General features: G+C 34.6%; 1 protein-coding gene across 1 annotated transcript in view; it reads right to left on the minus strand.

Annotated features, from left to right (window-relative positions):
- The window catches only part of zgc:77784 (uncharacterized protein LOC402947 homolog), an 82,801-nt gene that overhangs the window by 61,668 nt on the left and 6,236 nt on the right, over positions 1 to 14,897 (minus strand). Inside the window, exon 2 of the mRNA XM_051129124.1 lies at positions 7,408 to 7,734. Within this exon, the coding sequence (XP_050985081.1) occupies positions 7,408 to 7,734 (327 nt within the window). The remainder of the gene's footprint in view (positions 1 to 7,407; positions 7,735 to 14,897) is intronic.

Here is a 14,897-nt window from a genome sequence, read left to right on the forward strand (position 1 = left end):
GACAGAACTTGGCGTCACAGAGTCTCCTGAAAATAAATGCGACAGCTGAAAATGTAACGCATTTTACATGAAACAGACAAAGATATGCGATGTAAAATGCGATCGGTTATGTTCAACAACAGCGTCCACGCAAGAAATCCCATAACAGCCCTTCAGAGGGTTTAGATAAGAGCGCATGGGGAAAGATGTATTAGGGAAAAGCTGCCACGGAGCATCATTACTTTATAATCCCACACTGGGTGAAAGAGGGACAGCTGGGTCTAGAGCCTTTTAAGCAAGTTTTATTTTTCATTTGTCCTACTTTATCTTAATCCAGGCTCAGGGAACGCGGCAGTTTGCTCCCCCAGACAGACTGCCACATTCAATGCTTTGAAATAGATACAGCTTTTCTCTTGCATAAAAGCTTCAACACAAAGCTGCTATTTTGAGAGAATACGTGAATGGATTTGCATTCAAGCCAAGAGCTAAATATCTACTTCTGCCAAAGAAAAAAATAAAATAAAAAAATAACAGGCTTCACTAGTTTGCACTTGCCATTTGTCATTTTGCCGTTATGACAGCGTCAGATTAAGTATTGGTCCTGTGGCATACATATGTTGGGTGGATAATACTGTATCCTCCGATATACAGTAGTCTAGCATTAATACATTAGTGTAAGACCCAGCCTCAGTCTTTTCTTACTGCTGAAACCTTTAATATTACAGAACAACACTGGCTTTTCACAAAATGCACAAATCTTTTTGTTCGTCAAAGACCTTGAAATGCAAGAGCAACAAAAGTGTCGTTTTAAAAGAGCGATTTATACTTGCTATGGCTGTGTAAACCTTGATGAATAAAGTTGCTTTTAAAATTTTCTTGAAAAGAAAAAAGCGAGTGGATGCTTGAAGCTCAGTGCTGTAAACACAGGCTTTTGTCCAAAAACACGTACTGTCAGAATTTAAGCTGAATTTGAATTAGTTTCTTCTCAGCTCTATAAGTATTCATGCATGGCCATGTGACAAACACTGTCTTTGTGTTTTCAGCCATTTGTGAGTAAGATTTCTGTATGACGCTGGAAAAAACAGTAAGTCTGAATTCTTATTCTTAATCATTTTAATTGAAATAAAGTACTAAAATATAAATATTAAAGGAATAGTTCACCCAAAAGTGAAAAAATTACCCCATGATTTACTCACCCTCAAGCCACCCTAGGTGTATATGTTTTTCTCCTTTAGATGAATACAACTGGAGTTATATTAACTCTTAAATTAATAGCAACCCAGAACGTCATTAACTACCTTCTCCCTCCTTCATTTTTTAAAGTTAGACATTAGCTTTATTATTATTATTCCTCAATCTATTCATTATAAACAATATAACAAGAAAAAAAAATAAAATTTAAAAGAATGTCTGTTTACTGAATAATTTTTATAAAAAGTGTATAGGGTTGCTAGAGACCCGAGATGCGCAATAGTGTAAGTATATTTTTCTGCGCAAAAATATTAAAATATCTGATGACTCAATACATGCAATTCACCTTTATTCCTCGAGGTGGCACTGCTTAACAGACAGTAATGACGTGACATTTCACTCATTATTACCACAGGTGTGAAACAAAATAATATCATTAGCAAATATTGAACTGGTTTGAATGGCTTTACTGCAGAGCAAATGCAGTCATTTGATGGTAGATGTGGTGAATAAACTGCCAGCGATCAAACAATGATTTTGAGGTCATTGAAAACAATAGTTTTGCAATCTTTCATGGACAAATTTGGGCACGAAGGTCTCAGGTGTGATCCCATTTTTTTCATACTGTCTTCAATAAAATAAAATAAATTCATGCAATTTTTTGTGATTTTTTTTGTTTTTTTTTTTTTTTTTAAATTTATTTACCTGTAAAAGTACCATATTTTATGTAAAAAAAAAATGCTTTTTTTTAATGTTATATTTAATATTTCTTATGGTTCAGTAAAACAAATCATTTCAGTAAGTTCAGACAGCCAAAACCTAAAATTCTGGTGACTGTGTTGACATATGATGGTATAAAAATATTAAAATATCAAAAAAGTCAATAGTCACTACATGGCTGTAGTCCTCAATAGCTGCATATAGGCTGAAATCTATAAACCACTGTTGTAACAAACTTAACCTCTTAAGTTTTAGATTTTATCACAAGTTAAATTTGTAGAATAAAAAAAAAGAAAAACATTTGTGTTGGGCTACACAAAGATGCCGAAATACACTTACAGACAAAACTGACCATGCAAAAAGGAATGGATTATAATACAACGTAGGAAACAGAATAATCATTCTCAACAAAAACAATCAACAAAAAAACCCATCAAATTTCAATAACTCAAAAAAAAAAAAAATGGAACCAAATTATGCCAAACAGGTAAGAATAAACAATAAACCTAACAAGTAGCATGTTCCAGTCATTTTTTGTTTGGAATCATCAACAAATCTTGCAGTAGGACTTTGAAGTGTGTCTGTGTTTAGGTGTGTGTGTGTGTGTATGTGTGTACCTGGTATTTATCACATTATGGGGACCAAATACCAAAGGAAAGAGGCTTTTTTTCAGAAAGTAAAAGTGTGCACAGTCTCCTGTGAGGGCTAGGTTTATGTGTAGGGTAGGTGTAGGGTGATAGAATATACGGTTTGTACAGTATACAAACCATTATGCCTATGGAATGTCTCCATTAAACATGGAAACACAAAATGTGTGTGTGTGTGTGTGTGCACAGTGGCTAAGTGGCACAAAAACTAAAAGCTCAGTCATTGGCTCCTTCAATTCTTTGGTTTTGTATGTGTGACTGTTTTTATTCGACAAAATTAAAAGTAAAAAATTCACTCTTTTATAGGTTAATTCAATGCTTTGTATATGGGTGTGTGCGTTTGCATGTGTGTATGAGTGTGAGTATTTGCCACATTGAAAATGTTGTATAGGCCCACCCCTTTATTTATGTGTATGTATGATCTGCATCGTGTTAGATTTATTGATTTTTATTGGACAATTTTTTTTTCTGAACACTTTGTTGAATTAAGTCCATTTTGTGTGTGTGTTCAGGTGGCAAACTTAGGAAAAGCAGCCAAGTATTGTAGCGCTCAAATTAATGAAAAAAAAACAAACAAAAAAAGCAAAATGATTGCTTGAGGGTTAAACAAATGCATTGATTCACTTCAAAAGGCCTTTATTAACCCCCTGGAGCACTTTTTATGATGGATGTATGCACTTTATTGGACTTCAAAATCTCAACAGCCATTCACTGCCATTATAAAGCTTGGAAAAGCCAGGACATTTTTTAATATAACTCAGATTTTTCTGAAAGAAGAAAGTCATAAATACCTAGGACGAGGAGGGTGAGTAAATCATGGGGTAATTGTCTTTTTTGGATCAACTATCCCTTTAAACTAAAATTTAAATGCTGAATATTTAAAAATAAAACCGATTTTTAAAAAATACTAACTAAACATAACATAAAATCACATAACAAATACTAAAACCAAACTTTTCCAAACCTATGACTTACTTTCTTTCTGTGAAACACAAAATAAATTTCTCACATTGTTTTGATCATTTTTATTTTTCTTGGTGATAAATGCTTGGAGAAAAAAGTGTGAGCACTGGGCACAGATCAAGCCAAAACTAATGTGTTTCCAAAAATTCTCTCTCACAGGACGTTCACGACTCGACTAGAACAGTTAATCACATCGCACATGTGCCTAATACTGAAAAACAAGAGTGATTCACCAATAAACAAGCACAGAATGAACATTTCATAGCTTAGCGACTCTCTGTTTACGAGTCCCATAAGCTGAAATATCTAACAGATGGACAAAGCTGCATCAGACTTGTCGTGGCGAAAACTGCTCACTTATCACAAACACGCTGATCCCATGTATACGATCACATTTTTTTCCACGTCAATCCGCTTGCTGCTCTAATCTGAGCTGCAGGACTAGACAAGGTCTCAGAGATGTGAGACGGATTGCTCGCCCTCACACGCCCCTGCCTTCACCTGTTGTACCTCTCAGGATCCTCCGTCTTCATAAACCACCCGCTCTGCCCTCATGCTGTGGTCACGCTGGCAACTGTCCAGCTCTAATTAGCACATTAATCACTGCTGAGGAGAAGATACGGCCGGCGGTGAGCTGGGTCTCCTGGTGTATGACCTGAGTCTCATCTTCCACAAGGACGAGCACTTAATTCACGAGCATTGTGCGGCAGGAACTAATATCCAGGCTGATTTGAGGCTCGCTGGAGTGCTGAGTGCGAGTCTATACGCACTCTAGAGAGCTAAAAACGATTCCTTTCTGTTTCTGCCTTTAATCGTACGTAATAAATCATCTTATAAGTCTTGCTTACACGACATATTTTACAATGCGGTAATTATGACTTGGATTTAAAGGCAGCGTAGCATCATTCAGCAGTTCTTGTGGCTGAAAAAAATCCACAGTTTTGTTTCTTGAATGAATAGTGAGATGTAATGAGATTTAGGTCTTAAAATACCACAATCCAATCGGCTAGTATTCCCCTTCCCGCTATTTATAGGTGGCCAAAAATACGAAGAGCTATTTGGGAGAGTAAGTATGCAGACTTCAGGATAAGATCTACCGCCGAGTGCATGATTGCAAATCATTTTCACCCAGCATGCTCTGCTACTTGGCGTCCTCTGGGATAGTAAGCAAAAGTCTGTAATGGCTCTAAGGGCTCAACTCTCCCTCGGCAGTTAAGAATGTCTATTTTAAGAGCTTGTTTCGTTTCGAACGGGGAAACACTTTAATCATTTCTTTGGGCAAGTCGGTAGATGCATCAAAATGGGCCTGATTTGACATTGACCTTCTGACGTTTACGTCAGTTCAGCCTCAACTTCATCTTAAAGCGCCAAAGCAAACTGACACAAATCAGACTCCTCATAATAACAGGGAGATATGAGAAATCGGTAGCACTTTACAATAAGGTTAGTTAACTACTTTAGAACTAAAAACGAACAATACTTTAGCATTTAATAATCTTAATGTTAATTTCAGCATTTGCTAATGCAATATTAAAATCACAAGTTGTGTTTGTTAACATTAGTTAATGCACCGTGAACTATTAACAAACAATGAACGACTGTATTTTTATTAACTAGCATTAACAAAGATTATTAAATAGTTGTCCAGATTTATTGTTCGACTATTAACTAATACAATAACTCGTCTTAACAAATGACACCTTATTGTAGTGTTAAAGAGAAATTTAGCTGGCAACATTTTACAATAAGGTTCCATTAGTTAACACTGGTTAATGCATTAACTAACATTAACTAACAATGAACATTATATGTGTGTAAGCATTTACTAATCATAACACAAGCATTTTAACATAACATTAGTTGATAAAAAATACTGTTCATTCATTTAAAAAAATGCTGGGTTGGGTCATTTTTAAAATTTTTATCCAGGTAATGGATTATTTTTTTAACTCAGATGTTGGGTTCAACTTGTTGGGTTGTTTTATTGGGTTATTTTTAATATTTTTTATCCAGGTGTTGGGTAGTTTTTCTGTAACTAAGTTGCTTGATCTTTTTTTTTTTCCCAACCCAACCGCTGGGTTAAGCTTGTCTCTTACGAAACAACCCAGCTGCTGAGTCCTCTACAGGAGAGAGCGGTTCTCAGCACGCAACGCAATATACAAGGACAAGATGTCAGTCAGCTGTGTCAGCAGCGGTCATTCACGTGATGGAAACGCCTTTTTTCATTATAGTATTGAGTGTAATTTAATTTGATGTTAAAATATGTTCTCTAATGTCAGTACTGTTTGATTATGGGCAGGTTATGGAGTCAGTCACGACATCTTTTAGCTACGATTGAAATGCGAGGCTGTGGTCTGACATTTACATTTACTCAGACGAACAGCAGCCCTTTACTGGCTCAGATTTCGGCGCCATACAAGAATTAGTGGTACAAGAATATTTCAGTAAAAACCAATTACTAAAATTAAAATTCTACTTTTAAATGTCACACTTTTTATATCTAAAACGCTTGTAAACTTTGCTGTATTCACCCAAATAAATTAAATTTGTCTTTTGTCCATGTGTTCTTGCTTAATAAGAAATGTTCATCTTTTGATTATTGCTGTTGCCTCTAGTAAGTCTGTGTGTGTTTTTTTCATAAGTTTGAGTCCATTTTAAGCCAGCAATCTAATAATTTTTAAATAATAGTTCACTTAAATAAAACAACCCAGCATGTTTGGTTAAAACATTTAAAATGACCCAGCATGTGTTCTGTCCAATATTTACCCAGCGCTGGGTTGCCAAATAACCCAAGTTGGGATGTTTTTAACCCAGCATTTTTAGAGTGTTGTTAGCTCAGGTCCTTTAAATAATAATATTCGTTAACTTTTTATTTTTCATTTTAATGTAATATTAAGTATACACAAAACAATGCTGGGTTAAAAACAACCCAGCGCTGGGTGAATAATGGACAAACCTAGCAAATGGGTTGTTTTGACCCAGCAGTTCTGGGTAGTTTTATTTAAATCAGCTATTGCTCAAAGTAACTATATTTCTTGCTTAAAATGAACCCAAAATAGAATGGGAATTAACATTTAATATTATGTTCAATAAATGAACATTTATTAATAAGTTAAATAAATATAATAATTAAATAATAAACATGTTTAAAATGGCTTATTAATAAATGTTCACCATTTGATCAGTGCTATATCCTGTAATATCTGTGTGATTTTTAATTTACACATAGTGATTTTTAAACAATAGTTGAGTTTAATGAAACTACTCAGAAGGATTAAATGTTAAATGTTTAACCCAACCGCTGGATCAAAACAACCAAGTCGCTGGGTTTGTCCATATTTCACCCAGCGCTACTTAACCCAGCATTTTTTAGACTGTATTAATAAATTTTCAAGTTAAGTTCAAGTTAAATAACAAAAAAATGACAAAAACCATTAAAAAATAAAAAAATTAACTAAAACAGTTAACAAATGGAACCTTATCATAAAGTGTGTATTGCAAAAGACAGCTTGTTAAAAAAAAAAAAAGAGATGGATGTTTGGAAAACAGGCACCAGGAAATTGCTGCTTTGTGTTTTAATGAGCAAACTTTGGGGAATCTAATTAGTTGCATTCCAATTCTAATCAACAAACTTGCTAATCCAGTTTCTTCTGGCGGTGGAGCCGGAAATGGTGACGTTCCTGTGCCAGAGAGCTGGATTACAGCTGAGCCAAAGGCCCAGAGCGCAGTCACACAGCAGGAGGACACACTGTCACAACAGGCAAAAACTCACCAGCAGCCTGCCACAAAGAACTCGACAAACAAAACCTCAGGCCATGTCTGAGAGGGATAGATTACTTTTATTTCAGTATAGCAACGCTCCATCCAGAATCTCTAAACAAGGTGGAATTCATCAGAAAGTACTTACTGGCTACTTCCAGTGAGGCGTTTCGGCTAACTGCCTCTCCTAGGTAATTGCGGGCAACGCAAGTATAAACACCCTCATCAGGTTTGCTGCGGCGTCCGTGAACGATGCGCAGGAAAAAAAGCGAGCCACTGGGCAGCAGCATGCGGTGAGAGCGAGGGTCATCCTTATTGGTTTCAACGTGCTCGCCGTCTTTATACCACTCCACTGTGGGCGTGGGCCGACCCTCCGCCTTGCAGTTTAGGGTGGCCGGCTCACCCTTTGACACAATCAGATCAGAGGGATCCTCCACTATCCTGGGGGGAACATCCTCCAAACGTGGACGGGACCCTGCGAGGAAAATCAACAGTGAAGGTTAAAACCAGGTGCAGGTGCAATGTAATACGGCGTGTTTAGTGCCACGTTAAAAATAAAAAAATCTAAAATTACAATTAAAGTCATAATACTTTAAAAATAATATCAAAATATTGATCAATTTTGAGACTAAAGTTAAAATGTTTCTAGAGTAATGTCAAAATTACCAGAATTAAATTGTAGCAATTAAAGTTATAATATTTTGAGAGTATAGCCTGCGCATGCAAGTGGCCCAGATTGGGAGCATTGGGAGAAGTTGTCAGGCCACCAGAATTAATTGGAATATTTTGGGGATTATTAGCAGAAATCATATCATGTGTTATACTCGAAGGTACAGAATGCTTGGAAATAATATTTCACGTCTTCGACTGCATTCATTAGGCTTATTTGTAGTGCACCAGCCACCCAATAATAGTAATAAGCTTTGTGCTTTTGGTACTTCTCAGCTTTCAAAATCTGTCAGTTTTATAGCAAAATACAAACGTGTCTTGCAATAATGTGTTTTCATGCTCTTTAATGTGGCGTGACAGATTGCAAATGTTAGATTATAATGAGACATTTGTTTCATTAAATTATACTGTTTTCTTTGTGAAAATTCCACCACCTACTCTGCAAAAATGTCTGTGGCATCCAATTTTTCATTCTTCACGTTTTTAATTAAAAACAACATTAAAATGTTCTAAAGGTTGAATTGGACTTCAACTCGTTAACATAAATTAATATTGTTGTCTTTTCTGAGGTATATAAGAGACTATTCACAAATTCTGTCAGTTTTATCAGGAAATACAAATCATAAATATGTTTTTCCTCTTTATTTCAAGTTTGGAACATCAGAAGGATATATATATATAAATCTAAACAAGCTGTGTTCTAAATTTGAGGTTGATATCTCAAAAAATGAGCTTTCAGTAAGATTTTGTTTGGGTGCAGTGTCAAATTTCCTCCTTAAGATGCAACAAAAATTGCATAATTTTATAGTTAATTGGCACTGCGATTAAAAATAGTTTCATTGGGGATATTTTTGTCCAAAAGGTGCTGAGAGTAACAATTTTTTGTACCTAGTGCATATAAATTTTAAGCTTGGGAGCACAGAGTTAAGTTTTGTCTCATTTTAAAGAAGACCCATGGCAGATTATTGTTGAAGTACAAAAAGTTTAAAAATTGTAACCAAAAAAAAAGTTACAGAGGTTTAAGATTATGAAAATGCTTTATGAACAATATTTTATAAAATATATATTTCATGAAATATGTTGAACTCTAAACCTGCTAGAAAATAAAGCCATACATCTAAACAAGTTGTGTTCCAAATTTGAAGTTGATATCTCAGAATGAAGGTCTATTAACAGAATGAAGGTCTATTAACAAAAATAGCATCATTTTACAGTTAAATAGCACTGTGGTTATTCATGTTAATCAAACAACAAAAGAGAGAAAATCTCCCACTGCTCTTGACTAAATCACTTTTGTAACTTTAATAAGAAGAAATATATATTTCATTTACACAGTGAAGAATATGCAGTGTCAAGCTACGCAGCATGTTGCCTGTTTCTGATGCAGAAAAGTAAGTTCATGCATTCATGACCTCTAGACTGGACTATTGTAATGCACTACTAAGTGGTTGTCCTACGTCTTCAATAAACAAGCTACATATAGTCCAAAATGCAGCTGCTAGAGTCCTTACCAGGTCAAGAAAATATGATCATATTACCCCAATTTTAAAGTCTCAGCACTGGCTACCTATTAGGTTCCACTAAATATTACTTCTTACCTATAAGGCCTTTAACGGTTTAGCTCCTGCGTACCTAACTAGTCTTCTACCACGCTACAATCCATCACTCTCCCTAAGGTCGCAAAACTCCAGACTTTTGGTAGTTCCTAGGATAGCAAAGTCCACTAAAGGAGGTAGAGCTTTTTCACATTTGGCTCCCAAACTCTGCAATAGCCTTCCGGACAACATTCGGAGATTGGACACACTCTCTCTGTTTAAATCTAGATTAAAGACTCATCTTTTTTAACCAAGCATTCAAATAATGCATCTCATAAACTTTTACTGCAGTTATATCTGATCAAATGCACATTATTAATCTTTTTCAAGTCTTTCTTTGCTTGGTTTGAACAGCAGCTACGCTAATTATGTTCCTATTTGTTCTCTGTTTCTGCCATGGGATTGAAATCTCGTGGTAACTAAAAATCCACAAGGTTCAGTGTAGATCCAGAACACTTAAGAAGAGATGATGCCAACCCCTCAGAGGACTGTAAAAAAGTAAAAAACACAATTTGTTAAGTCAGCTTGAAATAATTTGTTACCCTGCTGCCTTAAAATTTTAAGTTCAGTCAACTAACATAAGTTTATTCAACTTGAAATGTTAAGTTGTACCAAGTAACAACTTAGATATTTGTGTTTGCTAAACTTAACAGATGGGTAAGTAACCCAGCTGCCTTAAAATTTGAAGTTGATTCAGCTCAAATATCTAAGTTGTCACTTAGTATAATTTAACATTTCAAGTTGCATAAACTTTTTTTGAGTTGACTGAACTTAAAATTTTAAGACAGCCAGTTTACAAATTATTTTAAGTTGACTCAACACATTGTTTTTTACAGTGCACTAGTAAGCTACTACTAAATATATTGTAAAAACTTTAATTTGCTGTAAAGTTGCTTTGCAATGATATGTATCGTGAAAGGCGCTATACAAATACATTTGAATTGAATTGAATTGTTTTTATACATTTGATTACTTTATAAAATGTATGGAGCATTTCTTAATTATTTGTTCTACTGTTTTTTTTTGCTTGTAGTTAGTTTTGTATTCTTATTTAATCACTGACTGTTTACTTATCTTCAGTCGGCTTGAGTTCTGTTTTTTTTTTTTTTTTTTAATTTAGGCTAGCATTATTTTTTGTTATATTGACACTGGTGACAAGAATTATGAAAAACAAAAACAAACAAAAAACCAAACACAACCAAAACAACACAAAACAAAACAATGCTTCAGTCCTCATGTGAACAAGTAGGCTGCTTTGGTAACCATATTTGCTAAATAACGGTAAGTACTTATGAGCTATTTATATGCCATTTGTAGTATAAACAGTACACTATAAAAGCCAGAAAGAAAAAGTGCACTTCAAATGCCCAGATAATACACATAACAAACCAAAGTGGCATGTTGGACACTTAATGCACTCAACTGTCACAGCTTTCTTTACATAGTGAAGAGGGGGCGGGGTATCAGACTCTGATGCAGGATGGCAAAACAACCTTATAAAATCCATTCACTAAATGGTTGAGTTGAGTGCATAGTAGTGTTGTCACGATACCAAAAGTTTGACTTCGATATGATGCCTGACTAAAATATCACAATACTACTACTGAACCAATATTATGAAAAAAACTAACCAAATGGAGGTAATAGTTATTTTATCTATTAAAACAAAGCATAAAATCACCCTTTAAAAAATAAAAAATAAAAAATAAAATAATAATAATCACATGCCAGTGCCACTACACAGGATTATGGTGAACAATAGCGAGCCTACATGTACGTAGCGATCTTTGCTATATTGGTAAGTTAGCTAAAAGGATAAACATAAATCTTATTTTATGATATAGGATTTTTTTTTTATTTTTACAGCAACAATTTATATCATGACATTGTCATTTTTTGTTATTTTATCTTTATTATTAATAGTAAGAACCTAGATGCAAGTAACAAACTAAAGGACAACAAAACAAAGACACAAATGAAATAAGGAGGGCCCTATAAAATCTGTTTTATTTTTTTATTTTTATTAAGTTCCATTTTAATTTTTCTAGATTTTAATGGTTACATTAACAAAAAATATCAAAAAGAATGTCTAATTAATTGAAATTATGAAACTTGCAGAATTTAACAACAATTTATTAAAAGTTTAACAGAAATGACATGTTTTTTAAGGCCCTATTAAATACATTTTATTACTTTTCTCAAATTCAGTTTTGTTTGTGAATCTCTGTTTTCTATTAATTTTCTGGATTCTATTTTAATTGTTTCATTAAATTTTAATGATCAAAAACATGTCTAATGTATTTATAAAGGAAAATTAGATTTGTTAAAGAATTATTATTATTAATTTATTATAGTCTTTCTATTTCTATTTTTTTTTTTTTTTTTTTTTTTTTTTTTTTTTTGAAATACTGTGTTGCGTATTTACAATTTTCTAAATAAATTCTGGTAAATATGTTTTCTGGTAAATATTCCTTAAACATTGTTTTAGTAATATTTTATTAGTAGTAGTAGTACTATCTTTACATTAAGTAATATATTTCTAGTCAAGCTAAACCGAACTTTTATTTTGACGGGTTGCTGTGAAGACCTTTAGGATCTTCATTATGACCATAGTTTTCCGCAAAAGAAACTATAAAATGCTCATGCACTGACTCTCAGGCCAGTTCTAGAGATTATGTTCATTTGTTCATGTACTCATATATTGAGGCGGCAGAGGCTGAAAACACAGCGAGAATCACGCATATGTGTGTAGTAAACAAACCTGTGCGTCTGTGCCATTCACTAACACAGACACTGAGAAATACAGCTCTTACTAAAATGCATTCTTAAAGTACTGGTACTAGTAAAATACAGAATCATTTTTAAAAGCAGGGTATCGCGGTATATCGTGCAACACTAGTCCATAGTGCATAGTATAATTGCACAGTGTGTACTATTTCATTTGAGACACAACTTCTATACTAATTCATTCACTTAACCTTCATTACACTGTAAAAAACAATTTGTTGAGTCAGCTTAAAATAATTTGTAACCTGGCTGCCTTAAAATTTTAAGTTCAGTCAACTCAAAAAATGTTTATGCAACTTGAAATGTTAAATTATACTAAGTGACAACTTAGATATTTGAGCTGAATCAACTTCAAATTTTAAGGCAGATGGGTTACTTACCCATCTGTTAAGTTTAGTAAACACAAATATCTAATTGTTACTTAGTACAACTTAACATGTCAAGTTGAATAAACTTATGTTAGTTGACTGAACTTAAAATTTTAAGGCAGCAGGGTAACAAATTATTTTAAGCTGACTCAACAAATTATGTTTTTTATTTTTTACAGTATACTTGGGTCTATTGCCACATCAGCTTTCTTTACTCAAACATAATGAGTTAGCTAAATGCATGTCTGTTTAACACATCTGATGCAGTTTTAGTTATCTAAATATTATTCCCTGGTGTCTAAGGTGGTTTGACCCCAATTTAATTGGCTCTGAGCATAAACAAAGCAGGACTGCTTAACACTTTGTGTGGAACCACTTGAATTACTTTTCTAAGAAAGAAAATGTAAAATAATAACTTTTGTAACAGAGTGCCTGGGGTGTGCCATTCAACCATTACCAACTATAGTATTCACCAGCATCAGTCAAAGGATGGAACGAGGGGCGAGAGGCTTCTAATGGCCAGTGGGAAAGGGAGCCGGGGATGAACCTCTCAAAGGCTGATGACTCAGCACCTATAAGCTTTCAGCCCAGAGAGCCAGATGAAATCAGTACAAAGTTAAAAGAAGCTGACATTAAGGCTGAGTCTAGCATGGCTGCGGCTGTTGAATGAGCCTCCAAACCTCACCACCCATTAGTGCTGAATTCTGCTCTATCCCAGGCTTCAGATCTAACAGAGAGGGTTTCTTCTTTGTGCACGGAGCTTTTAAGAAGTGGAATACTTACAGTCCAAGGCAATGCAGTGGTCATGCGATGGATTTTACTAGATGTTAAAAGGGTGGAAAGTTTGAACAGTTTGCGGGTATGTGCGTGCTGCGATTAAATAATAGCAATTACGGAATGAAGGAGAAAACTTAATTTGTCTAAAAGCACTCCAGTGGAAGAAAACAGCCCTTAGAAAGCATACAGTGTTTTTCTCGGTGAAACTAAAATCGATGAAGTTACTAATGACTTTCATAAAAACTCGGTCATGAACACCTTAATAGTTCATCAGCCTCCTGCTGCACATTACACTCAGGATAAGTATGTTTCCATCCGTTTACAGCAGTCAAGATTATAACTCCCCTCTACTCAGAGGCATCATCAGTTTTAAAGTTATGGCAAGCTAATTGGTCCTTGTGAGAGAATGAAAGGAACAAATAAAAGCCTGTGCTTTTCAATCCCATCACACATGAAAAGCTATGCCTGATTTGAAAGGATAATTATCTGTCAGTGATTTCATGGTGTACACAGTCGCCGCTTCCTTTGGAAAATGCGAATGAGAGGTACGAGACCACATTAACAGGTTCATATCTTACGGGAAAGAAGGTTACAAATGGACAACAGTGAACCAAATTAATGCCACAGCATAATCAAGTGAGAAAAGCACTAAAAGAAGGTTCAGTCATGCAGTCACACATAGTGGTGTTAAATATTTACGCACGAAACTCACATGAGAAATATGTGAGAGATTCTAATTCTCGTAGTATCTCTCAGTGGAAGATTCCCTGAGTGATGGATATAAATGGGTTTTGCTGGGATTCCGGATACATATTATGAACAAGTTCTTGAATCCAAAAGTATGGAAACTGGCATGTCAGAGCCAAACAGAGCTGGGAGAAAAGCAATGTAGTATGTTGCTGAATAAATATTTAGGATGGACTACCAGATAACATGCAGAATTGCAGTTTAAATGCAAGAAAGAATTTAATTAATAAATCAATTTAAAGATAGGACAACATATAGATAGAGCATCAGATAGATAGATAGATAGATAGATAGATAGATAGATAGATAGATAGATAGATAGATAGATAGATAGATGGATGGATGGATGGATGGATGGATGGATGGATAATACGAAGGAACAATGGATAAGACAGACAGATACATAGGTACATAGATACATAGATAGATAGATAGATAGATAGATGATGGATGGATGGATGGATGGATGGATGGATGGATGGATGGAATGGATGATGGATGATGGATGGATGATGGATGATGGATGGATAATACGAAGGAACAATGGATAAGACAGACAGATACATAGATACATAGATACATAGATAGATAGATAGATAGATAGATAGATAGATGGATGGATGGATGGATGGATGGATGGATGGATGGATGGATGGATGGATGATGGATGATGGATGGATGATGGATGATGGATG

The sequence above is a fragment of the Labeo rohita genome, chromosome 15, assembly GCF_022985175.1.
Source record: "Labeo rohita strain BAU-BD-2019 chromosome 15, IGBB_LRoh.1.0, whole genome shotgun sequence".
NCBI lineage: Eukaryota > Metazoa > Chordata > Actinopteri > Cypriniformes > Cyprinidae > Labeo > Labeo rohita.